The following is a 23,368-nucleotide window of genomic DNA, read 5'->3' on the forward strand; positions in this document are numbered from 1 at the left end:
AGGAGATTTCAGATGAACAATGCTGTACAGCCCTGATGCCAATTCCCAGAATAAGGAGCACAGATGAGTGGAAGGAAATGGATGGAATTGGAGGATAGGATGTGGGAAGATCAAGGCAGGCCTCGAATGCCAGGCTGAAGTATAGGCAAGGGGGAACCACTAAATACTACACAGGGAGAGTAAATGCTGTGGTCAAAGGTTGACTTCAGAAAGATGAGTCTGGGGTAGTAGGTAGGAGGCATTAGACCTGAGAAGCTAACCAGGGTCCCACCATCATCCAGATGTAAGGTTCAGGTGAAAAACACCCCAATGACAAGAGGAGATGATGCAAGGAGGAACCATGGGATTTCCAGGGGGAAGAAGATGGATCCCAAGGAGACCTCTAGTCCTTCCTTCCGGGAGTTGGGTCCCCCCCTCTCCCGACCCAGGAGGCTGATTCAAACTTCAGGGAGACCTTGGCCCAGGAGCCTCAGGGGGGCAGGTCACAAGAGGCAGCTGGGCCTTGCGGAGGCTGCCAGGCTCCAGGGTCGGGAAGCTCTCCATCCCACTCCCACCCTGAGCTGGGTCCCTCTCCCGGATGGGTTGAGAAGAGCTCTAGGCCTAGAGGCAGTGTTACCGGCAATCGGGTCCATCCCCACATTCCAGGCGTCCCAGAGTATGTTCCCCTTCCTGTGCCCCTTCCCCAAATCGAATTGGGTCTGTAAAGTCCCGTGGCGCCGACGGGGTTAAAGCCAGCTCGTGTCACCGCCCCCGCCACCCCACCTGCCCGCCGCAGCGGCGAATGCCGAAGCCGGAAAGCGCGGGACAAGGTGGGTATATCACAGCCTCTGAGTGACGGGCGGGGCGGTGATTGGCCGCTGCCGAGCTGCAGGGTACAGGGGAGGGGGCGCAGGGGTGGGCTTTGGCGGGCGCCCAGGGCTGGGTTCGTGCCCGCCGCCGGCAGGGCCGGGCTCGCTCCTCCAGTGCCCGAGCCGGGCTGGCTGGGCGGGGCGGCGCCCTCCCCACCGGACCCGCGGGCTGGCGGGTGTCTCTAAGGTGACACTCCGGTGTGCGGCAGCGGCGGTGGCTGCAGGCGCGCGCTCACCGCCCGGGCTCGGGCTCCGCTCAGGCTCCGGCTTCAGCCGTCCGGGGGGGCGCCCCAGCGCTCACCACGCAGCACCCCGACACCCACCAAGACCCCCTCCCGAGGGGCCGTGGAAGATCCCCGCCGGCCTTTCCGAGGCGCAGCGCCCAGCAGCTGCCGCTCCCGTCGTCTGAGCCCCGGCGTCGGGAGGGACGTGCGGGACCCGGCGCTTCCCTCCCTCTCCGCCTCGCGTTCCCGGGCCCAGGAGGAAGGGAGACTGAACTTGAGCAGGGACCCCCGAAAGGCCGCAGGAGCCGCGAGAAGAGGGCGGCCGCAGCATGGCCGAGGGGCCGGGCGGCGGAGGGCCCCGCGGGGACGGGGCTGGCGGCGGCTGCCGCGCAGCCGAGGAGGAGGTGGTGCGGCGGCGCTGCCGGCGGGGGGCGGAGGCCGAGGTCTCGCAGCAGCAGTGGCTCGAGGCGCCCCGGGGCATGGCCGCTGGACCCCCGGTGGAGGAGCGGTTCCGCCAGATGCACCTACGAAAGCAGGTGTCTTACAGGTAAGAATGCGGGCAGAGGGAGCCCAGCGCTTGGGACCACTCCCCTTTTCAGTCAGCAGTCATTGAGCGCCTGCGGCTTGCCTGACACTGCTCTAGGCCCTGGGGATTCAGAAATGACTACCAAGGGGTCTCTGCCTTCTGTGTCCAAGGGGGAGCTTCTGGGACCCTTTCTCTAATGAACAGTGAAAGCCCTATTCATTCAACGTGAAATTACTGATGCCCACTGCGTGCCAGGCATGGTACTGGGCGCTGAGGGGAAAAATAACCAAGACATGATCCTTACGAACCTCTATCTGCTGGGGAGAGCCAGGAGATGCCCCTGGCTCTTCTTCTAGGGGAAAGAGGGACCCCCTACTCATTCACTAGGCCTTACTTGAGCTTTCCTGTCGGCTGACCCTGTGCTAGGCACTGGCCTGTGGAAGTGACCGAAATGATGCTCGCTGCCACCATGGCTGAGACCCTGCTGCCTAGAGAGGGGGAAGGAATCCCCTCCTGGACCCCTCTGCCCAAGCAGACCTTCACCAGCATCCCAGTGGCAGACTGAAACTTGCACTCCCACCCGAATCTTCTTTAACGTCTTCTGCCTGTGAAAGATTCCCAGCCTCCCAGGTCCCACCACCTATGCCCAGAGGAATCAGCTGGAGTGGGCCCCAGAGACCACTTTTATGATTTGGGATGGGGTGGGGGAGGACTGCCCCTCAGTAAGGGTGCATACGTTACACAGAGGAGGGATCTGAGGAGAGGGGTGGAGGCAGGGCAGGGGCAGCCCTCGCCATCCTCTTCCTCTCCCAGGCCACAGCCTCAACCAGGACTTGCTGCCCCTCTAAAGCCCCTGGCCCAGAGTGACCTTTGGAGGGTCCAGCAGGGACATCGAGGTGTCTGCAGTCCTTGAAACCATCGGCCTGGTTAGAGAGGACAAATTTTCTGTTTACAACCCCGAGGACTTGGGATGTGTCTGAGGCTGCCCTACTACGTGGGGCTTCTGGGAGGGTGTTTCCTAAAACTGACCCAGTCCTGGGAGCTTGAAGGACCCCAGTATTCTTAATGGCTATGAGACCATCGGGCCTCCATCACTTGGGGGGAAGATGAGAGAGAACAGGAGGGGACTTTTCCACCATCGTGAAGTGAGACGCTTGGAATAAACGGGCAGGAGGTTACGTTCCCATGGGCCCTACCTTCACTGTCTGGGGCCTATGAGGAACTGGGAGTACACTGGGCTACATTACTGAGTTCTTCTAGAGCACCGTGCTGAGAGAAGGGCGTCGTCTGTCCCCTAGCCGCAGAGAGAAGGGCCCGTGAAAGTGCCCGGGGGGAGGAGAGAGTACAAAGAGACTGATGGGTGATGGGGCATAGAATGAAAGAAATATTAGTCTGGGAGTCAGGAGATCTGGCATGTATTCTCACTCTGCCAGTGACTTGTGTGTCCTTGAGCTAGACAATCTCTCTTTCTCTCTGGGCCTCATTTCTTCACCTATGACATAAGAGGGTGACCCAAGGTCAGAAACAAAGAGCATCTGGAGCTGAAAAGGAAGCCAGAGTGCCAGAGTGGGGTAGAGGCTTAGAGGGATGGGGGCAGAGAATAATCAAAAGGCTGAGATAGAAGATGCTGTGTGCGCACACTCACACGCACATGCACACTCACACACACGCACACTCAGAGATAGCCACAAGGGCTGGGATTCCCCCAGGGTGGTTCCTGAATGGAGGCCCCTCCACAGCCCAAACTTGAGGCCTCTAGTCACTAAGGATGCAGGGTCACCAAGCTGTGGCTCCTCTCTGGCTGTGAAAAGATCAGGAGACCTCCGGGTCACCTGTGTGAGGGCTGCAGAAGAAGCACCAGGGCGGGTGCCAGCTGTCACCCCTGGACAGATCAAGTGAGGCACCTCCTCATACCTTGCGGTTAGGCCAGAAGCCCCATCTTAGGACCAGAGCAGGACAGAGCATCAGGTCAAGAAGAGCACCCTGGGTAGAGGGGAGAGGAAGCCCTGGGAAAGAGACAGAGCCCTGGGCTGCCCAGGGGACCCCAGTGGAATGACTCAGCCCTCCCCTGTGGCTGCCGTCCTAAACAGCCTTGTGACCAATGCTGCTCTTCCTCGTACAGGCCGCTGGGGGCTGGCAAGAGCCAGGCCCACGGTGGCCCTTTCCACATCCTCTGCCTGCCACAGTTCCACGCGGCTCTGGCTTGCAACTAAACCTCCCACCCCGCTGTGAGGAGTTGCTAAGAAAAGCAGTTGAAAGCCATTCACAGAGAGAAAAGGCTTTTAGACAGAAATGTGGGGGCAAAAAAATCTGAGGGCGAGGGGTGGCAGCAGAAGCGGGATTGGGGCCTGGCTGCCTCTGACGTAAGTGAGGATGGGGGTTTTCAGCAGCACAGTAGGAGCTTTTAGGGACGTGGAGGTTTCTGGGAAATAGGTTCCCTTCACCCCACAGCTCTGGTGTGGGCTGGAAGCAGCCCTGGCAGCTGTTTTAGGGGGATGGAGAGTTGGCAGGTCTCTGCCAGTGGAAACTCTCAGGGAGAGGGAAGTGGGAGGACATCTTGTGTCTGCATCTGGGCCTGAGGAAAACTCCCAGACACTCAAGGAAGTCCTAAACGCTCAGGGTTGGGCTCAAGAGACCATTGGAGGGTGGCCTCCAGCCTGGGAGAAGCCAGGGGTACAAGGGACACTGGATTTGGTCTAAAAGGAGCAGTCAGAAGATGCAGAACTTGAACCTCTGGAGATAAGCCCAGTGGTTCCCAAACCAGATCAGCTGAGGATCTCTTTTAAATTCATTTCTAAAGCCCTTCCTGGAGATCCTGATACAGAGAGTCTGGGATTGGGCCTGGGCATGCCAACTTTTAAAAACCTCCCCAGGTAATTTTGATAGTCAAGTAGGTTCAGAAACCACTGACTTCACCTGCGGAGAAGCTGGAGGAGAGAGAGCAAGGGTAAAATGTGAGCTGGATCACTGGGGTGTGGCTGGTAGGGGGCTCCCCTGTCCTGGGTGCTTTTGTGGCCCTAGAAAGACCTTGAAGGAGTACCAGCACCCGTCTGGAGCTCTGACCCTGGGCCAGACACTGTATGAGATGGAAGCATGAGATAACATTCTTCTCTCAACAAAAGTATGATTCGGTCCAGGGCCAGACAGTACATATTTCCAGCTTTGCAGGTCACACGGTCTCTGTCACTCTGCTCTGCCGTCGTAGTGTGCAAAAGCAGCCACAGACAATATGGAAACCAATAAGCGTGACTGGACTCCAGTAAAACTTTATTTATAGACACTGAACTTTAAATTTCATATCATTTCTACTGTCACAAATATTCTTTTGCTTTTTTCCAACCATTTAAAATTGTAAAGACCATTCTTAGCTCACAGCCATACAAAATCAGGCAGCAGGCCAGATGTAGCCCATTGGCCATAGTTTGCCAACCCCTGAACCAGCAGATGGGACGGGACAAACACATGGGAAAGACAGTTGATGGTGGGCATTAGGAATTAACACAGGCATTGGGCAAAGTGGCACATGCGTTGTCCTGAAAGAGGCAGTGCAATGCACATGCATGCAGTCTTCAGGGTCAGAGAAACCTGGGTTCGAATTCCAGCTCTGCCCCTTCCTAGCTGGGTAAATCACTTTCACCTCTGACCCCATTTCCTCTATGGAAAATGGGAACAATAATACCTGTACAAGAGGGTGGCTGGCAAGATGAAAGAAGATAAGAGATGTAAAGTTCCTGACTTGTAGCGTGGGTGAGACACAAGTTAGATCTTCTGCCCTCTATAGCTGGACCTCCTTGTGGGTTGGGGCCGGGGAGAGGTTCAGGAAGGCCCCTGAACGAGGTTCGCCCTGAGTGATGGATGGCTGGTGAGACCTGGGAGTGGCAGAGTTTAACAAAGGGTAAGAGCAAGGGCTGAGTCTGTGTGCATGTCCCAGGCTGCAATCCTCCCCCTGCCCCCTCCACCCCCATAGAGGGGCTGGGGGGAAGCGACTGGGGGTGCCAGCTGGCAGGGGAGGGTGCCCCCTGCTGTGGGCATGGGACTGCGGGTACCAAGCTCCTCGAGGGAGGGGCACCTGATCCAACTCTCCCTGCTGCTATTTACCAGAAGCTAAAAATAACCAAAGAGTGACAGGGAGATGGGGCCGATTTGTAATTTAAATAGCAACGGGATAAAGCAAGGAGCTGCAAGAGATCACATTCTGTCCTGAATTTAAAATGCAAAAACCGGGGGCAGAGAGTGGAGCTGGAGCTGGAGGAGGGGGCCCGCTGCCAGAGGAAGCCGGAAGCCGGGGGTCTATCGTTCTCCTTCCTTTGGGAAGGGTGCGGGCCCAGGCCCAGCCCAGAACTCCTTCCTCCCCTCAGGGACCCAAGGATCTTGCTGACTCGTGAGTCAAAGGCCAGGAAGGCTGTGCCTAGAGGTGGGGCCAGGCTTATGTGAAGGCAGCGTTGTAGGGTTGGGATTCCAGAAGGAGGGTCTTATCTGAGCCTATTTTAGCCCAGGGCGCTTGAGACAGGCCCCCTCAGCATCTCATGCCCCCCACCTCCCGCACCAGGGGACATAAGTCCTTTGGGCCTTTTGGAGGGGAGCTGGGAGGACCAGTTCCAGCAGAGGCACTTGAACAGGTTCTTCTCTGCTGTGCTGCTAAAAAGACATCAGGAAGCCTGGGCTGGAGTCTCATTTTTGCTTCAGTTGGTGCCATTTCAGAGCAGGGCATACAGAGAAGCCCCCAAGGATCCAGGTCCCAAGCACAAGGGTTAGCACAGGCTAAGGAAGACCTGTCTTTAAGGATGCACAAAGTGGGTAGGGAAGGCGCCGGGAACAGATCTGGTTTCTGCTGGGCCCCAGTGTGCTTAACCAGTATTCTTGGCCTACAGGTGTTTGGGGAAGGAAGACTCATCTGGACTCATAGAGTGGGGGGGGATTTGAGGATCACTGGGCAGCATCTTACAGATGAGAAACTGAGCCTCAGAGAAGTTAAGCAATTTGCTAAGATCCCACAGTCAGTAACTGGTAGAGCCAGGATCCAGACTCAGATCAGCTTCACTCCAAACCCGTTGTCAGGCTTTCAAGCGCCTGGACGTTCATCCTTAAGGCTCTCTTCTTTTGGCTCTGTACTAAGTGCACATATCCCTGGGAGGGGTAATAGCAAAGGAGTGTGAGGGCTGGAAGATGGTTCTGCAATCAGGGCTTGTGATCCAACAGATGGGGGTGGGAGGCTTGAAGGGCAGGAGACCTGCTGATCTTGCCCTGGGAGCTTGGTGCTGCAGTCCAGGCCGGAAGCAGCAGGAAGCTCCTCAGGGCAGATCTAGCTGACCCCGAGCAAGGGGACAGACACCCAAGCTCCTCTCCCCTCCAGCTTGGGGACCTGGAAGGTGCCAAAGGCAGTTTCCAAGAGCGATCGTGGTTTGAGGGACCACGCTTGACTGCGGAGCTGCCTGTGCTGTACCCACAGCTCTCTTGCCCCAGTGGGAAAGGGTCCCCAGCCCCTCCTCCAGATTTCCTCCCACACGTGACTTTAATGAGGCTACCCAGAAGGAGCCTAATCAAATTTCCATCTGTCACTAGCCAGCAGCACCTGCAACCCAGCTCAGGTACATCTGTCTCCTCTGTGGGGGTAGAGGCCCAGAACCTGGGCAGGGGCCAAGATCAGCAGGTGCTTTTAGGCTCTAGGTTGCTCCCAAGGGCTCCCAGCAGGTACCTGGATCACAGGCTTAGCTGCTGGGAAGGGACATGGGCTCCAGAAGTCCCTCATGTCTCACCACAGTCACTCATGCAAATGGGAAGCCAGCTCCCCTCCCTCTGCTCCACTTGTTGGACAACTATATTCAGCTCATTTCGACTTCCATACGAAGTTACTAAGCACATGCTGTGCACCCAGCACAGAGCTGGGAGCTACACTGGGTTCAAGAATCCTGTAAGGAGACAAGACTAATGTGCATAAAAGGTCACATAATAGAGGAATATTTGGGGGGAACAAAGGTGAGTGTCAGAGACACATCAGTGGGATGGGAGTGCTTGCTCTGGAGCAGCATTCGACACTTAAGTAGGTATTGATATTTATAAAATATTGGTCATATGAATGAATGAGTGAGTGAAAACCTGGAGATCAGGGAAAGAGATTCAAATGAAACTGTCAGAGCTAGACAAGATCTTAGAAATCATCTGATCCAACCCAGAGATGTTAAGTGATTTGCCCAGCATCACACAGCAAGGACTGGGGTTTGAACCAACTCTTTCCACCTTCCCACTTTTGCTCTTGGGGCTGGGGTTTTGAAAGATGGAGATTTTGATTGGCCAAGCTTTATGGGCAGACAGGGCAAGGAGAGCAGCATAAGCAGAATGAAATGGCAGGGGTGAGGGCAGCATGTTAAAAGAAGTGTGAAGAAAGAGGGAAGAAATGTTTACTGAGTACTTACTGTGAGGCAGGCACCAGCATGGTGTGAGCTGAGAGAAAATCTCTGCGGGGAAAGCTTGGACGAAGAGGCAAAAAAGAAAGGAACCAGAACACAAGGAGTCTTGAAGGTCAGGCCAAGGAGGTTGGCTTGGCTGGTTTTGAGAGCAGTGGCTGTCCAGATGGTGGGTTAAGTGTTTGGTGCCCTGGTACATTTCTTTTCCCCAGCTCCCACTTGCTCATCCAGGCCACAGAAAGTAGAACACATCACCCTCTGGGGCCTCAAAAAAGCCCAGAATAATTTTCTTACCCAGATTCCTCTTCCTGTGTGTATCTGGGTGGATTCTGAGGGGTCCCCAGCTCCCCAGTGCTGGCACACGTTGTCCTAGGAACTGCCGAGGGCATCCTCCCCAGCCCTGTGCACCTGTCCCTTCCAGGCTTGTCCTCCCCACCCCACCTGCAAAGTACTGACAGCTTCAGTTAGTACAAGCCCAAGGGGACCGTGGTCCCACAGCTAGGACTGCTCTGCCTCTCAGAGCCTCCAGCCTGCCCAGCTTCCCCTCCAGGCGTCACATTTCCTGCTCTCTGCTACTCCAGGGCTGCCAGAAGCCTCAGACTGAAAACAAGCCCAGCCCCATTTCCTCTGTTTAACTGTTCAAGCTACTTGCAGAATCCCTGGGAGAGGAGGACAGGGCCCTGTAACAGCCTCCTTCTAGAATAGACCTTGGCCTGGCTGGCAGAGTCTCTGCTGGGCCACAGCACACAGGACCTGCCTTGAGGCAGGGTGATGGGCTGGGGGGCAGAGCCACTGGGAAAGGGGGTGCCAAGCTTCAGCGGCATCACCTGGCTATGTCCCCAATCCTAGAGGGGCAATAGGATGTCTTATTTACGGGCACAGAGTCTGGGGTGAAATTCTTATTTCTACCACTTACAGGCTGGGTAACCTTGGACAAATGAGCTTAGCTGCTCTGTGCCTCAGTTTCTCCATCTGTAAAAGGAGAAAAATAACAAGATCTATGTCATAGGATTGTCACAAGAATTCAAAGGTTTCTGGCACAGAAATGTCCAAGAAATATTAGCTATTTTTTATTATTACCAAGTATTAATTAGTCATGACATAGCATGATTTATTAAGCAAATAGTTATTGAGAAATATTATGTTCCAGTCATGAGGGACACAAAGGTGATTACAGCACCAGATGGAGGTTTCTAAGGGCTGGGATGGCATTGTGTACATTCCTGTGTCTGCAGGTTCTGTAGCGTAAACGTTTATTGAACTGAACTGAACTGACACCCTTTCTGTCCTCGAGAAATTTACAATCTTTCTGGGGTAACAAACACATACAGAGCTAAAGAACTAATTGTAGAGCAGCATGATTAAAGAGTGCTTAAGGAAGGTATGATTTCCATCCCAGAGCCAACCCTAATAATAAAGAGCGAGTGTATGCCTTACTATTTATTTACCAAATCCTCACGATGGCCTCAAAGTCCACCCGGTGTGGCCTTTTTGCTATTCTTTAGACACATCAAGTACATTCCTACTCAAAGGGCCTTTGCTCTTACTGTTCCTTCCACCTGGACTGCTGTTCTCCCAGATTGTCACATAATTTGCTCTCTCAATTCATTCGGGGCTGTTCTCACATGTCACCTCAGGAGGCCTTCCCCAGTCTCCCTAACCTAAGTAACATCGCCGTCATCATCCTCTTCCCCCTTCGCCTTGGCTTTATTTTTCTCTATAGCTCATCTCATCTCATTACCGGACATTATTTCATATATTATTTGTTTAGAATAGAATCTAAGCAACATAGTGTTAGAGCGCTGGTTCCTTGCACACTGCTATCTAGTCTGATACAGTGCCTGATGCACAGATAGAAGGCACTCAATAAATATTTATTGAATGAATTCATTTGTAAACCCTTTCGCTTCTCATTTAATCCTCCTAAAACTCCACAAGCTCAGTTATTACTATTGCCCCCTTCCATGTTACAGATGAGAAAACTGAGGCTCAGAAAGGCTCCTTGACACACATATTCACCAGTTTATCTGTTTATAGCCTACCTTATTCCAAAAAGGATTTCAGGTGACCTGGAGAGGTAAACCTCTCTGACCTGATCCAGGGTGCACAGCTGGTAAGTGGCAGAAACAGGACGTGCGCCCACATCTTCTAGCTCCATTCTGGTTACTCTCTCCACTCCGCCACTGTCCGTGTGTTAGACGGTGTGGTGCTCACAGAGCTGAGAGGAGAGAGAGCTGTGTGTGGGCTGGGCACGGTCCCAGTGCACCCAGAGGTTGTGAGGAAGCAGGAGACCTCAGCAGGACCAACAGGTGAAGATCGGAGCAGTTAGGTGGAGAGGAAGGTCAGACTGGGGCCCAGGTTCAGATTCCAGCCTGGGCAGGCCTGCTGGCTGCCTGGCAGCCTCTGACTTGGTGCTGTCTCCTGGCTGCCGGGCTGGGCTTGTCCTCACCTGCCTCTTGCCTTCCGGGGCAGCTCCTCTTCCCAGCCAGCCTCCTGCCCTGGCCAGCGGAAGGCGCCTATGAGGCCTATGGTCCTCGACGGGGCAGCCGGCCGGCCTCTCGCAGGGCCCCCTGGTCAGGAAGTGCCGAAAGAGGAAGAGAGTCGCCGGGCAGGATGAGCACACTGGGGGCCGGCCACAGTACCGGGGGAGGCTGCGATGAGGCTGCAGCTCTGGGCCCCGCGGAGGTTCTGGAGACAGAAGAAGGAGAGCGGCCCGGGGCACTGAGGCAGATGTGGCGCTACCGCTCCTGGGACGTGCCACAGATCCCAGCTGAGGCCCCCCAGTCACAGTAGGTACTTGGGTGGCCAGAGAATGGGCACAGGGACCTCTGGCCCTCAATCCCTCCATGAGTCTTTTATCTGGGGTTGGGGGGTGACAGAAGTGGGGCTACGCCCCTCCCTGTGTCCAGTGGCTCTGCAGAGGCACAGAAAAGGGCAAAGGAGTGCTTGGCAGGGTGAGAGGAGCCCTGATGTTTGAATTGCTGGGGGCAGTGTGGTGGGGCCTGAGCTTGCAGAAGGCTAAGAGTCGAGGGAACTAACCGCGGGTGGGTCTGGGCAGAGAAGTCCCCACAGGAGTGTGGCATTGGGTGCCTTGTACAGACTCAGTGGGATCTTCAGTAGCCTCTGGTCTCCTCCCTCAGAGCTTGGTGTCAGAAGCATTGGGAAACTTTCCCAGAGGGACCCACGCACCCCAGGAAGACCGTGTCCGGCCCACTTGCAGATTTCACTACCACCCTGGCACCTGCAGCTGGTGGGAGGGCTGGTGCCCCATTCCCCTGGTCTCTAGGCCCAGAGGAAACTTGAAGGAAGCTGGGAGAAGGTTCTGAGCTTCTGGATGCTGGCGATTTTTTAAAACGGCAGGCTTGCCCACATGTCACAGCTCCCAGCACTGGCTATGTGTGGCAGGCTGAGGCTGGAAAAGGGGCTGCCAGAACCCCAGAGAGGGTGAAAGTGAAGTGACACAGGATATGGCTTTGCAGAGAGGAGTGCTAACAGGAACAGCAGGCAGCTGATATGGGCATCAGGGAGGCAGGGTTTGGAGGGAGAAGACCATACTCTCCAGCTTCCTGGCCTCCTTTTGTCAGCCCTGCAGGGGCTATCAGAGGCTGCCCCCAAGCTGCTGATTCCCAAGCATGTGTACTGTCTGTGCCACCACAGGCGACTGCTCTGGTTCCACTTGCTGTCCTCCTCTCTTGAGGGGGACAACCTTTGCTGCCCATGGGGGTGTGTTTGTGTGTGGCTGCGAGGTATATTTCTGGGTGGGTGAGGTATATGTAAGAGGGATGTGGCAACATGTAGCCGTTGTCCTGGGTTATATTTGGGTATAGGAGAAAGACGTATATGTTCACTGAGGGCATGGATGTTGGGGAATGAGAGTGTGGTCCTTGCTTCTGTGTATGTATTTATGAGTATGTAAGAGGTGTGCAGGTGATTCCTGTAGTGTAAGAGATTTACAGGTTCTGTTGGATATTGTGTTGGGAAAGTGCTATGTGTTAGGAGTGTGAAAGGATTAGAAACAGCTTTGGATTTAGAAAGATGAATTTGAATGAGAAACGTGTTGTTGGTGTGTGTGAGGGTCACTAAGTGACTTTGGTCCTGGTATACATTTCTGAGTGTGAGAGGCTGGTGTGGGAAGTGTTAGTTTGTGTAATGAGTGAGCATAATTGTGTGTGAGAGGCGTGTCTGTTCTGTGCGTATGGGGAGCAATTGTGTGACTTTTGTTCCCGAGGGCGTGATTTGGGAGAGCGAAGCGGGTAGGGGTGGAGATTGTATGAGTGGCTGTGACGGGCACAGGGTGTGCGAGAGAGGTGTCTATTCCTTGTAGATGTGGGAGGGGAGGTGGTGATAGCCACCCTCGCGAGTGTTCACTTGTGAGTATGTAGGTTGTTTGGTGCGGGGAGACGGGGCTAACAGGAAGAAAAAACAGGTTAAGTGTGCCTGCGTGCGCGCAGGGCGGCTGTGTCGGGCTGGAGATTCTATTCTCATCCGGGAGGCGGACCAGCTGGGTTTGTGGGCGGGGCTCCGTTGCCCCGCCCCCTCTCGACCCCCGCCCCCTCTGGCGGCCCAGGCGGGTTGCGGCTCGGCCGGCGGCCGGCAGAGGGCGCGGCGGGCCGGTGCCACCGCGTAGCCGAGGGGCCGTGCTCGGCGGCGGGCAGGCAGAGGCCCGGCCAGCTATGCGGGGTCCTGCGGCCGCAGCTGGCGGCACTTCCTGGAGCGGCGGCGGCGGCTGCTTCCCCAGCACCTGGGCGTGGAGTGCGGGGGCGCGCGGCGCGGGGCGGGCGGAGTGAGCGCGCGCCATGGCCGCGGCGGGCGGCGAGGAGCCGGCGTGCTAAGCCCCGGCCGCCGGCCCGGCATGGGCGTCTTCCGCGGGCCCGCCGCCGGCCGGGGCTAGGGCCGGATGGAGCCGCGGGACGGCAGCCCCGAGGCCCGGAGCAGCGACTCCGAGTCGGCCTCCGCCTCGTCCAGCGGCTGCGAGCGCGACGCCGGTCCCGAGCCGGACAAGGCGCCCCGGCGTCTCAGCAAGCGGCGTTTCCCAGGGCTGCGTCTCTTCGGGCACAGGTGAGCGCGGCGGCGGCAGCGGGAGGCATCCCTCGGCCACCTGGTACTGACACCGAGCGGGGTGTCCCCGGGCACCGGCGATCCGGGCTGTCTTGGCGTTGGCTCTGCGTGGGGGTCATCCCCCAGCATCCGGGCACTGGCACCGAGTGGGGGTCATTCCCTGGCACCGGCAGCTTAGCGCGCCTCCTCTGTGGTACCGAGGCAGGGGCGGTTTCCAACTCTCCAGCAGGGAGACAGAATCACCTAACCCCCTGGCACCAGCAGGTAGGGCCCCCATGACTGGTCACGATCCCCTTCTTGGCACTGATGGAACAGGGCCCCCTCTGAGCCTCCTGGCCCCAGGGAGGTGGGCGGTCACGTCGCCACTCTGGTCCTCGGTGTGGCCGCGTTGCCCTACCACCACTGCGTGACCTCCGCAGAACATGGCCTCGTTGATACTACTGTGACGACCCATGCCTGTCCCGGAGCACTAGTCACAGACTTAATCGCTCAGCATTTTCAGCTTCTCCTTGGGCTTGGGGGTTCCTGGCCACCTGTTTTACACTGCTCTTAATTAGCAGGGAGACCTCAACCTCTGCTCTGCTAGGCAGTAGGCATATCTCCCCCTACCCCCGTCTAGCCCTGCTGGGAGAGGGATGGGGTGCTGACTCTTCAAGCTCTATCTTGGCCTCTCCCCCAGCACACCAGATGTCACTGTCTTGTGCCTGTGACAGGGCTTTGACCAGGACTCTGGCGAGGAACTGTGGGGAGAGTGTGGAAAGATTGAGTGCAGGCAACCCGTGGCATGTGTGCTGGTGTCGGCTGGGAGCTGCTTCCTGCCAGTGCAGCTCTGGTGGAAGTTGAGGGGAGATGGAGCCTCATGAGGACTCCACCTGGCTCCCTGGGCTTCTCCCTGACTTACCCTGTCCTTCTGCAGTGGCCACGGAGCTTGCAGCCAATCAGCTCAGGACCCCAGAGCCAACTCAGACTGGACTCTGACCATTTGGAGTCTGCCCAGGGCCTCCCTCTCACTTTTCTTCAGTTGTCCAGGCTTCATGGCAGTTGGCCCCCCGAGCTTTGCCCTGTCCCTTCCCAGGGTTGACCTTACCCACCAATAACATGGGTAGTTTTTTTCTGTACAAGTTGGCATCCCTGTAATGCTGACCCCTGCCCTCTGCCTGCCCTACCCTAAGCAGGGCCCTGCTCTTTGTGCCTGCACTGTGTTGCCGTGCACAAAGATCTGGATCCTCACACTGGCAGATGGAGCTCTGTAGGCCCTTGTGAAACCAGGCAGGCTTCAATGCCACATAAAACGGGGCAGGGAACAAAGCTTCTCGTACCTCTGTTTTGTCACCCACAGCCCTGCATGCCGGAGCAGTTTACACCCAGCTCTGCAGGATGTAGCCTCCAGTGTTCACAGGCTTGTGAGGGGGAGGGAGGGGCTCCGCCAGAGGCTTCCTGTCCCTGCCCACAGGGTACCAAGTGTTGAGCTCTTCTGACCTCTGGCTGTTGCCCCTTGTGAAGGGCACAGGTTTGTGCATGTAGCAATGAACCTCAGGCACCTTCAGGAGGAAGGATAAGAAGTAAGAGAACAGCAAGTACCTTTACATAATTCTCTAAAATAATCAGGACAGATGTTATTTCTCCATTTTTATAGACGAGAAGAACACAGGCTCAAAGAGATGAGTAGTTTGCCCAGAGTCACGTAGCAAGTAAGAGGCAGAGATAGAGTTTGAACTCTAGTCTGATTCCAAAACCCACATCCTTTTCTCTATACCAGGTTCCCAAACAGAACATCATAGTGACCTCGGGTGCTTTAGGAACCACAGATTCCTAGATCTTACCCTTGGCATGTCTGACTCATCAGGTCTGGAGATGGGGCTGGGCATCTTTTTTTTTTTTTATTTATTTTTGGCTGCGTTGGGTCTTCGTTGCTGCACGCAGGCTTTCTCTAGTTGCGGCGAGCTGGAGCTACTCTTCTTTGCAGTGCGCGGGCTTCTCATTGCGGTGGCTTCTCTTGTTGCGGAGCACAGGCTCTAGGCACACGGGCTTCAGTAGTTGTGGCACGTGGGCTCAGTAGTTGTGGCTCGCGGGCTCTAGAGCTCAGGCTCGGTAGTTGTGGCGCACGGGCTTAGTTGCTCCGCAGCATGTGGGATCTTCCCTGACCAGGGCTCGAACCCATGTCCCCTGCATTGGCAGGCAGATTCTTAACTGCTGCACCACCAGGAAAGCCCCCTTTTTTTTTTTTAATTATTTTATTTTTGGCTGCGTTGGGTCTTCGTTGCTGCGCATGGGCTTTCTCTAGTTACGCCGAGCGGGGGCTACTCTTCGTTGCAGTGCGCAGGCTTCTCATTGCGGTGGCTTTTCTTGTGGCGGAGCGTGGGCTCTAGGCGCACAGGCCTCAGTAGCTTTGGCTCTCAGGCTCAGTAGTTGTGGCTTGCAGGCTCTAGAGCACAGGCTCAGTAGTTGTGGTGCACTGGCTTAGTTGCTCCGCGGCATGTGGGATCTTCCCAGACCAGGGCTCGAACCCATGTCCCCTGCACTGGCAGGCAGACTCTTAACCACTGCGCCACCAGGGAAGTCCCGGGGCTGGGCATTTTATAAAGCTTCCCAAGTGTTTCTAAGGTGCTACCAAGTTTGAGAACCACAGTATTACATTCACTCTGGGGATGGTAGGTGATCTGACAGGATGCCTTAATGAGAAGAAAATCAAACAGCACCTCCGCGAGTGTGTAAGGAGTCTCCCCTGCATAGTTGCATTGTGCTGGGGCATTGGGGCACACAGAAATGAATGCATTTGGAAAACCCAGTAGTGTCAGGGAGAGGGCAGTGGGGTAAAGACTTCCCCCTGACAAGCCTGGGCGTTTGGAGAATCAGATGTCCACGGGGCTGACCTGCCTCCCCTTGCTTTGACTGGAGGCTGGGGGGACAGATATTTGGAATAGTGCACCGCCTTGGCACCGTCCCTTTAACGCTGTTTACTTGGTCCTGCCACCTTTGCGGGTTGCCAATCTCAAAACTCCCCAGTGCCCCAGCTGAACCTAGCCCTCCGTCTTTCCCCAGGCTCCAAGCTCATTCTCAGCCCGGCTCTTGCTGCTCATTGGGCATCCACCCTCTGAATTACCGCCTTCCTGCTCCCCTCCCCTTCTCCCCACCCCCCCACCCCCCACGCCATACACACTTCAGGCCTTGGGGCTGAGGGACCTGCAAGGCGAACAGACAGTGGATGGAAGGGAAGATAACAAATAGGTTGGTGGTGGCTGCGGAAGCTGTATTGAGACTTCTGCATTCGGATCTTGGCTCAATGGTAGAGTTCTAGAATCAACTAGCACTCTCTGCTGTGGGCTTGGGAGGTGTAGTGATGGTACATGGGCCACATGTTTGCCATCCCTGGTCTGGTAGAACGGTCTGTGAATGGCAGCCTCTTTGGCATCTTCCTTAAAGAGGCTTTTTCTTAAAGCCCACTGCAGCCTCCCACATCTGGTTCACCCTCTGGACTCTGGGGAGCAGTTTGCCATCTCCCCTTTTTCATTTCGCCCAGGAAGGCACACGGCTGAGCCGTGCTCCTCCCCAGCTCCATTCCACCTCGCCTGTCCTTGCTGGGAAGCATCAGCCACTCCCACACGAGGAGGTATAGGTTCTGCTCTCCCCAGGGCATCTGGGTTTTCCTCTGTCCTTACCGTTCAGATTCTATTGGCCTTGAGGGGTGGTCAGTCAGAAGTGAGAGGGAAGTTGACTCTGCCTCCTCCTCCTCCTCTTCCAGGGCCCACCTGGAGAGGACCCCCTCATCCTCTGGCCCTGTCCGAGCAGCCTGAGCCGGGCAGGTCACGCAGCTTGTGGATTAACTGCTTTTGCACCCCAGGGGGCATCAGAAATTACCTGGCACTTCACACATCTAGACGGAAGGCACCTCAGCCTGCAGAGCCCCTGGGAGCCTGAGCGTTGGCTCTGCCACCTCTGCCGTTCATTAGTGCTTAAAGTCATTCATTCCTAGAGGGCAGAAAACGCACCTGTGGGACAGGTTTGAGACAGTAGGTCCCATTTAGAGGTGATGCCACACAGGGCCAGGTGAGCGTGGTCCTGAAGTCCAGGATGGCGGAGCGTGCCCGCCGGGCAGCCTGAGCAGAAGCAGCGCCAGTTTGGGTTGATTTTGCAGTGATCGCGAAGGGGCGTGTTGAGGACTGCCTCACATTCAGAGGCAAGAACCTGGGCTGCGGTGCTGGGATGTCTGGGAGCAAAAGGTGCCTCTCTGAGTGGTTTGTCTTGCTCAGGCTAATTCTGGGAGCTGCCCAGGTGGCCAAGGGAGGCAGGTGTAAGCCAGAGTCCCTGGGTTTCCCGCAGGTTTGGGAAGAAAAAGGGGCTTCGGTGACTGAGCCGTGCATCGGCTCACCTCACCCTGCCTGTTCCCCATGCGACATCGTGTGCCAGTGTGGAGCCAGCCAGGCCGGGACCTGGGGTGGGAGCCCGCGGTCTTCCCTCTGCTGCCACACACCCGCCAGCGGCTCTGGCTTACAGGCCAGGGGAGGGGGCGGGCAGCTCGTCATATTTTCTCCGTGCCGTCCTCCGAAAATGTCAAGTCTCAGGATGCGGAGCCGCCCGGGACTCTCAGTTGGCAAAAGAGAGCACGAGAGTGGGTGTCCTCCCAGGCAAGGACGGAGGAAGGGCTGAGTGACCCTGGGAGAGGGAGAAACAGACCTGCCTCTGCCGCTTCCTAGAGCCCTCTCCAGAATTCACCAGTCGCCACCCGAGCAGAGGGGGAGCCAAGTGGGCATGCTGGCCCCGAGGCTTGGCCTGTGCTGGTCCCTAGGAGAAGCAGAGGTTGGGTCCCTGTCCCCCAACAAAGGCGAGAGAGCTTCCAGGTCCAGGAGCTGACTGGAAACTTGCCCTGCAGTGTCGCTAGAGCGACACAAGGGGGCGACAGCTGCCACGGTGGGGCTGTGACGGGGGAGAGCCCCTTTGCTGCCATCCGTCCACTTGTACCACAGGCCTGCTGTGGGTGGACCCACACAGACCCCCACTGCTGAGCTACCTGATACTCTGGCTGCGGCAGAAGGTGGGCTGGGCGTGAGCTGCCACATCACCTGGCCCGACCCCTCCCCCTCTCTGAAAATTGAGGTCCAGTGCGTTGACCTTGACTGGGCTGAGGTCTCACAGCTAACTAAGGGTTATCTGGGACTTCAGTGCCAGTCCCCTAATTCCAGGAGTGTGTCAGTTTGTACCACATCACAGGACCCCAAAGGCTTCCCTGCTTTCTGAGAAATCCTCATCCGGCACCTTCCGACCTGCCCTCCGCCTCCCCTCCCCCCTGCCGCCCCCTGAGTAATTCTCTGGGTCGGCATGGGGGGACGGGGCAGCATGGGCAGGAGGGGGCAAACCCTGCACCTGCATCCAAGCTCACCGTCTCCCCTCACTCCTGGGCAAGACTAGCAGGGTGCACCTCTGGGTGATGCCAGGCGCTCATTTCTTGCTCCCCTGGACTGCTTCCTCTGTGCTTCATATGTGGGAGCCCCTGATGCCCTTAGGATATCGTCCTCACATAGGGCTGCCGTGTGGCTTCCCACCCCACGGTTCTCAGCACCGGGCCTCCCTGGCACTCCAGTCACAGGTGGGAGTCTTGGAAGGCAGTTTCAGGTGGAAGAGGGCGGGCCAGAGCAGTGACCAGAGGCCCTTGAGGAGCTATCATTCTGCCGTCTTTCCTCGTCTGCCCCCTTCCTCAGCTGAGACACCAGAGGCATGGTTAGGTGGTGCAGAGCAGGTTTGATGAGACCGAGGGCTCTGTGGCCCAGGTAGAGGCAGGAGAGGCTGAGGAGATGAGCACTCCCACCTGCCAGCCCTCTGACACTCATCCGACGCAGGGGATGTGCCAGCTCATCTTACTCTGGCCATTAACTGTTGCCAGAAGCTTGTAAATCCATCAATTTCATGTAATCCTCTGAACAACCTTGTAGTTGATTTTATTCCCATTTTACAGATGAGACACCAAGGCTCATCGAGGTCAGGGGCCTGGCCCAGGATCATGCAGCTTACGCTGGAGCCCAAACCCAAGTATCTTTTCATAACACCAGGCTGCCCTACTTACTAGCACTCCTTTCTTCTATTCTTTTATTTTCCCATCACCAAACTGGTAGAGCCTAAGAAGGGGTTTAAGTGCTTGAACCACGTGAAATTGAGAGATCTTTGTCTTGTGTGGGAGTAGAGTGAGGCCCTTGAAATGATCTGTGCCCCAACCCCAAGGGAGAACTGCCACCAGGATCCTAGCCTCAGGGGGAGCAAGGCTGAGCGGTGGCGGGGTTGGGGGGGGGGGAAGACCCTTGGGTAGGGAGACTCGGGTTGTAAGGAGGATGTCATGTGGCTCCCTGGCTGGATCTGGAGTGGAGGAGCAAGTCTGGGACCTTTCATCTTGCTTTCAAAGTGCAGGGAGCAGACGACTCAAGGGATGTGTTCATAGGAGCTCCAGATATCACCCTGGAGTCAGTGGGTGGCCTGTGGCCTGGGGAGAGGTGTTAAGGAGGAGAGCACAGTGCACCAGGCCTCACGGTGAGAGGTCTGAAGAGAGAGGGAGGGCCCCTGAGCTCTCTCCCTCCACTGTAGAGACCTCCCCGCCGCTTGCACCTGGCCTAGCGCCAGTTCAGAGCTCCCACATAGAGGCCTCTCCCCTGCCAGGGCTGAACCAAAATAGCTGTCTAGGAGCCTGGGCCTGCACCGCCCACGCCGCAGCATCTCGCGGGTTAGCAGCCTGCCTGTCTCTCCGCCCCCCTTCCCCAGCTTGCTGACATTTTACTGGGGCGGGGGTGGCTGTGAAAGGGGGCCCTAGCCCACGCAGACACCCCACTGACGCAAACTGTCAGCCACTTGCCCTCCTCTGAAAGGCATCCTTTCGGGTGAGACCTTCCTTCCGGCTCCACAGATATGGGGTTCCTACCAGGAGACAGTGTAAGGAATACTTGGGGCTCCATGCCACTGCTGAAATCCACCCATGGAAGACCCAGGGCAACCCCCAGAAGCTGTTCTCCCTCTGGGGGGCCTTTTTTTTTTTTTAATACTTAAAAATCTTTTGAAAAGCATTAAGTATTTGCCATGAGGAAAGTATACAGAATAACGTTAACACCTACCACTTAGCTTGGTCAGATCTTACCATTATGCCATATTTGCCTTAGACAGAGATGGAGGCCTCTTGTCTCCCTCCCCAGAAGAAGCGACAATCCTGATTTGGGTGTTTATATTCTCGTGCCTGTTTTAAGATTTTTTTTTTCCTATGTACGTATGCATCCATAGCAACACACAGTACTGTTTTTTTTTTTTTTAAAGAGATTTTAAATTTATTTTATTTATTTATTTATGGCTGTATTGGGTCTTCGTTTCTGTGGGAGGGCTTTCTCTAGTTGCGGCAAGCGGGGGCCACTCTTCATCGCGGTGCGCGGGCCTCTCACTATCGCGGCCTCTCTTGTTGCGGAGCACAGGCTCCAGACGCGCAGGCTCAGTAGTTGTGGCTCACGGGCCTAGTTGCTCCGCGGCATGTGGGATCTTCCCAGACCAGGGCTCGAACCCGTGTCCCCTGCATTGGCAGGCAGATTCTCAACCACTGCACCACCAGGGAAACCCCACAGTACTGTTTTGTATGGCTTTGCCCTTGAGTTAAATGGTGTATTGTATGTATTGTGAATTTAGGTTTTTCCCTCCATGTTGTTTTAGAGATTTAATTGTCTTGAAACATGAGCACTAGTGTGGAGCCATTTTAACTGCCATATACCATTCCTTTTTGTAACTGTTGACGGACATTTAGGTTGTTGGTAGTTTTTTTGCCGTTGCAAGTAATCCTTCAGAGACTGTGCTGGGACACGGCTCCTCGTGTGTTCTGTCCACCAGTGCGTGGTTACAGAGCAGTGTATCTTCAGCTTAGATAGTTGTAGGCAAATTGTGCACCAAAGTGGTTGTCCTAATTTTTAGGCCTCTGGAGTTATTTTTCTGTCTTTAAAGTTTTAGTAAACCGAGGAATGGGTTACCATGAACACTTTCTCTTTCAAGCCTGCAATATCCCATGAGGAAGACAAGGTGGTATTATCCCCATTAATCCGATGAGGAAATTGAGGCCCAGCCAGGGTAAGAGACTCAGCTTGAGGTTGCATAGCCGGTCAGAGGACCTTTGAGTCCAAATCCTCGGAAAGCACCTTTGACCCCTGTGACCTCTCAGGGAGATTGGAGGCACATTTTCTGTCTTCGAGGCAGGAAAAAAAAAACCCTGTGTGGAGTGCAAGAAGCTTGGGAGGCCGAGTGGGGCCCTGGGGGCTGACAGCTGATTCTAAGAAGATCCTCTAGTAGATGGAGGAGGGAGCAACTTGGTCAGAAGAGTCAGAGGGGGAGTTAAATTTTGAATGAGGGATAAGGGGGAATGGTCCTGGCAGATGGGGAATGGGAGCCTGCTGCAGAGACACAGGAGAAGGCAACAAGGGGGACCAGTCACAAGAGAAGAGGGACGTGGGGGCCAGCAGGGGCTTCGTAACGCTCCCAACAAGGTGTTGGGAGACTCAGAGGGAGACATATCGGCATTCCCATCAGGGATCGATTTCACTATGTGCCTCTGAGACACAGGAGCTCAGCCCACACCAGCAATTTGTCCACCCAAGGCTGGCAGGAAGGCCTCCAGAACTGGCCAGCCACTGGGTCACTGCGCTGGCCCAAAGCCCTTTGCTCTCAGCGTGATCCTTGAGGCTGAGCCTGGGCCATTCACTTTTCCCTCCATTCACTCTTCAAACCACATCCAGCACTTCTAGACCCTGGGGATGCAATTACGAGTAACACATGGTCCCGGGGGCGCACGGTCTGGTGGGGGATACCAAGCTGCAAACCAGCGCTGATGGCCCAGAACAACCAAGAGAGGGCCTGAGTGTGGGAGCAGCTAACGCCCGGGAGAGGAGGCTGGGGAGAACTTTCCAGCAGAGCCGATATCTGAGCCAGCTCTGAAAAGATGAGAGGAAAAAGATGAAGGAGCGTTCACTGAGCAGAAGAAGAGATGGTGTTCCAGGCAGAGAGACTGTCAGGTGCCACGCACACAGGCAGGAAGAGACCCCTGTGCATTGCTTGACAGGAGCATCTAGAGGTAGAGTGAGGGGTTGAGAGCATAGACCTGGAGCAGACTCCTAGGTTGGAATCCCAGCTCTGCCACTTACTAGCTGCGTGATCACAAGCAAGTTGTTTAATCTCTTTGTGCCTCGGTTTTCTGATGTGTAAAATGGGGATAATACTACTATTACTTTTTATGAAATGAAATGAGTTAGTGTTTGTAAAACACTTAGGACGGTGTCTGGCACAGAGTGAGTTATGTATTTGTCAAGTAAAATGTAAAAAGTATGAAAGCGAGATGGGAGAGGAGGCCGAGAAGCCTGTTGACTGCCAGGCCCAGGTCTTTGCATTCTGTTCCCTGACAGTAGAGAGCCATTGAAGGATACATGGACACTTAAGGATGAACTCTGGTGGCCGCGGGAGGATGGTTTGGAGGGGAGGCTCTAAAGGCATGAGGCAGTCATTAATTCCACAGACATTTCTCCAGGGCCTACCAGGAGCCAGACCCTGAGACAGGGACTCAGGATAGAAGGAGAGAGAGACTGGGGATGTTTCAGCAAGGAGCTCAGAGCTGGGGTCCTGCCCTGCCCACCCCCCCCGCCCCGGCATCTGAGGCAGCCACTCCTCTCCCCTCCTTGCCCACATCTTCACCTTGTGACTTCATGTCACCAAACCCTGTTGCCAGGTTTCATAAGGAAAGCCTTGGAGAACGTGGAGTGGGCAGTGGCACCCAGCCCGGAAAGGAGCCTCAGCTGTCACTCTCTGGGTCCTCTGGAGAGGAGAGGAAGGCAACTGCTAAAACAAAGGCTGCTGCCATCCCCCTGTGCCCAGCAAAGAGAAGTAGCCTGGGCCTTGTGGTCAGCCCTCGGGTGCGGTACCCGAGGTAGAGGAAGCCCTTCTCTCCCCCTTACGGCTCTGGTCCCTCCCCGACGGAATTCCCTGTTCCTTCCTCCTCAGCCGATCAGCAGTAAACACTGGACTCACTGCCAGACACCGTGCTGGGCTGCCCAGATGCACTAGATCTGGCCCCTGGCCCCCCAGGAGCTCGTCTGGTGGGTGGGAGGAACGAGGCATATGGACTTGAGAGAATCAGGACTTCCAGGGGTCCCATGGCAGAGGAGCCAGATGGGTGGTGTGGAGTCATCAGTGGGAGTGAGGTACTCTTGGCTGGGGCAGCTGTGAGCAGGTGGGATTTTGATACGAGGTGAGGAAGGAGGCCGGTATTCCAGGCAGAAGGTCTGCCATGTGCAAGGGCACAGCAGTGAGCTT

The 23,368-nt window shown here is 55.8% G+C and overlaps 1 protein-coding gene across 22 annotated transcripts in view; it reads left to right on the forward strand.

The window, feature by feature from the left end:
* Positions 1-1,386: 1,386 nt before the first annotated feature.
* Positions 1,387-23,368, forward strand: part of DGKZ (diacylglycerol kinase zeta) — a 42,138-nt gene continuing 20,156 nt past the window's right edge. For 5 of the 22 annotated variants that reach the window (XM_082477137.1, XM_082477143.1, XM_082477132.1 and 2 more), the window contains exon 1: positions 12,755-13,060. In XM_082477137.1, the coding sequence (XP_082333263.1) occupies positions 12,900-13,060 (161 nt within the window). In that variant the 5' untranslated portion in view covers positions 12,755-12,899. Of the gene's footprint in view, positions 1,620-10,514; positions 10,792-12,754; positions 13,061-23,368 lie in introns of those variants that run through there. The other 17 variants (XM_082477126.1, XM_082477127.1, XM_082477125.1 and 14 more) reach the window with 10 other exon arrangements.

Source organism: Balaenoptera physalus (genome assembly GCF_965194825.1).
Source record: "Balaenoptera physalus genome assembly, chromosome: 10".
Classification (NCBI taxonomy): Eukaryota; Metazoa; Chordata; class Mammalia; order Artiodactyla; family Balaenopteridae; genus Balaenoptera; species Balaenoptera physalus.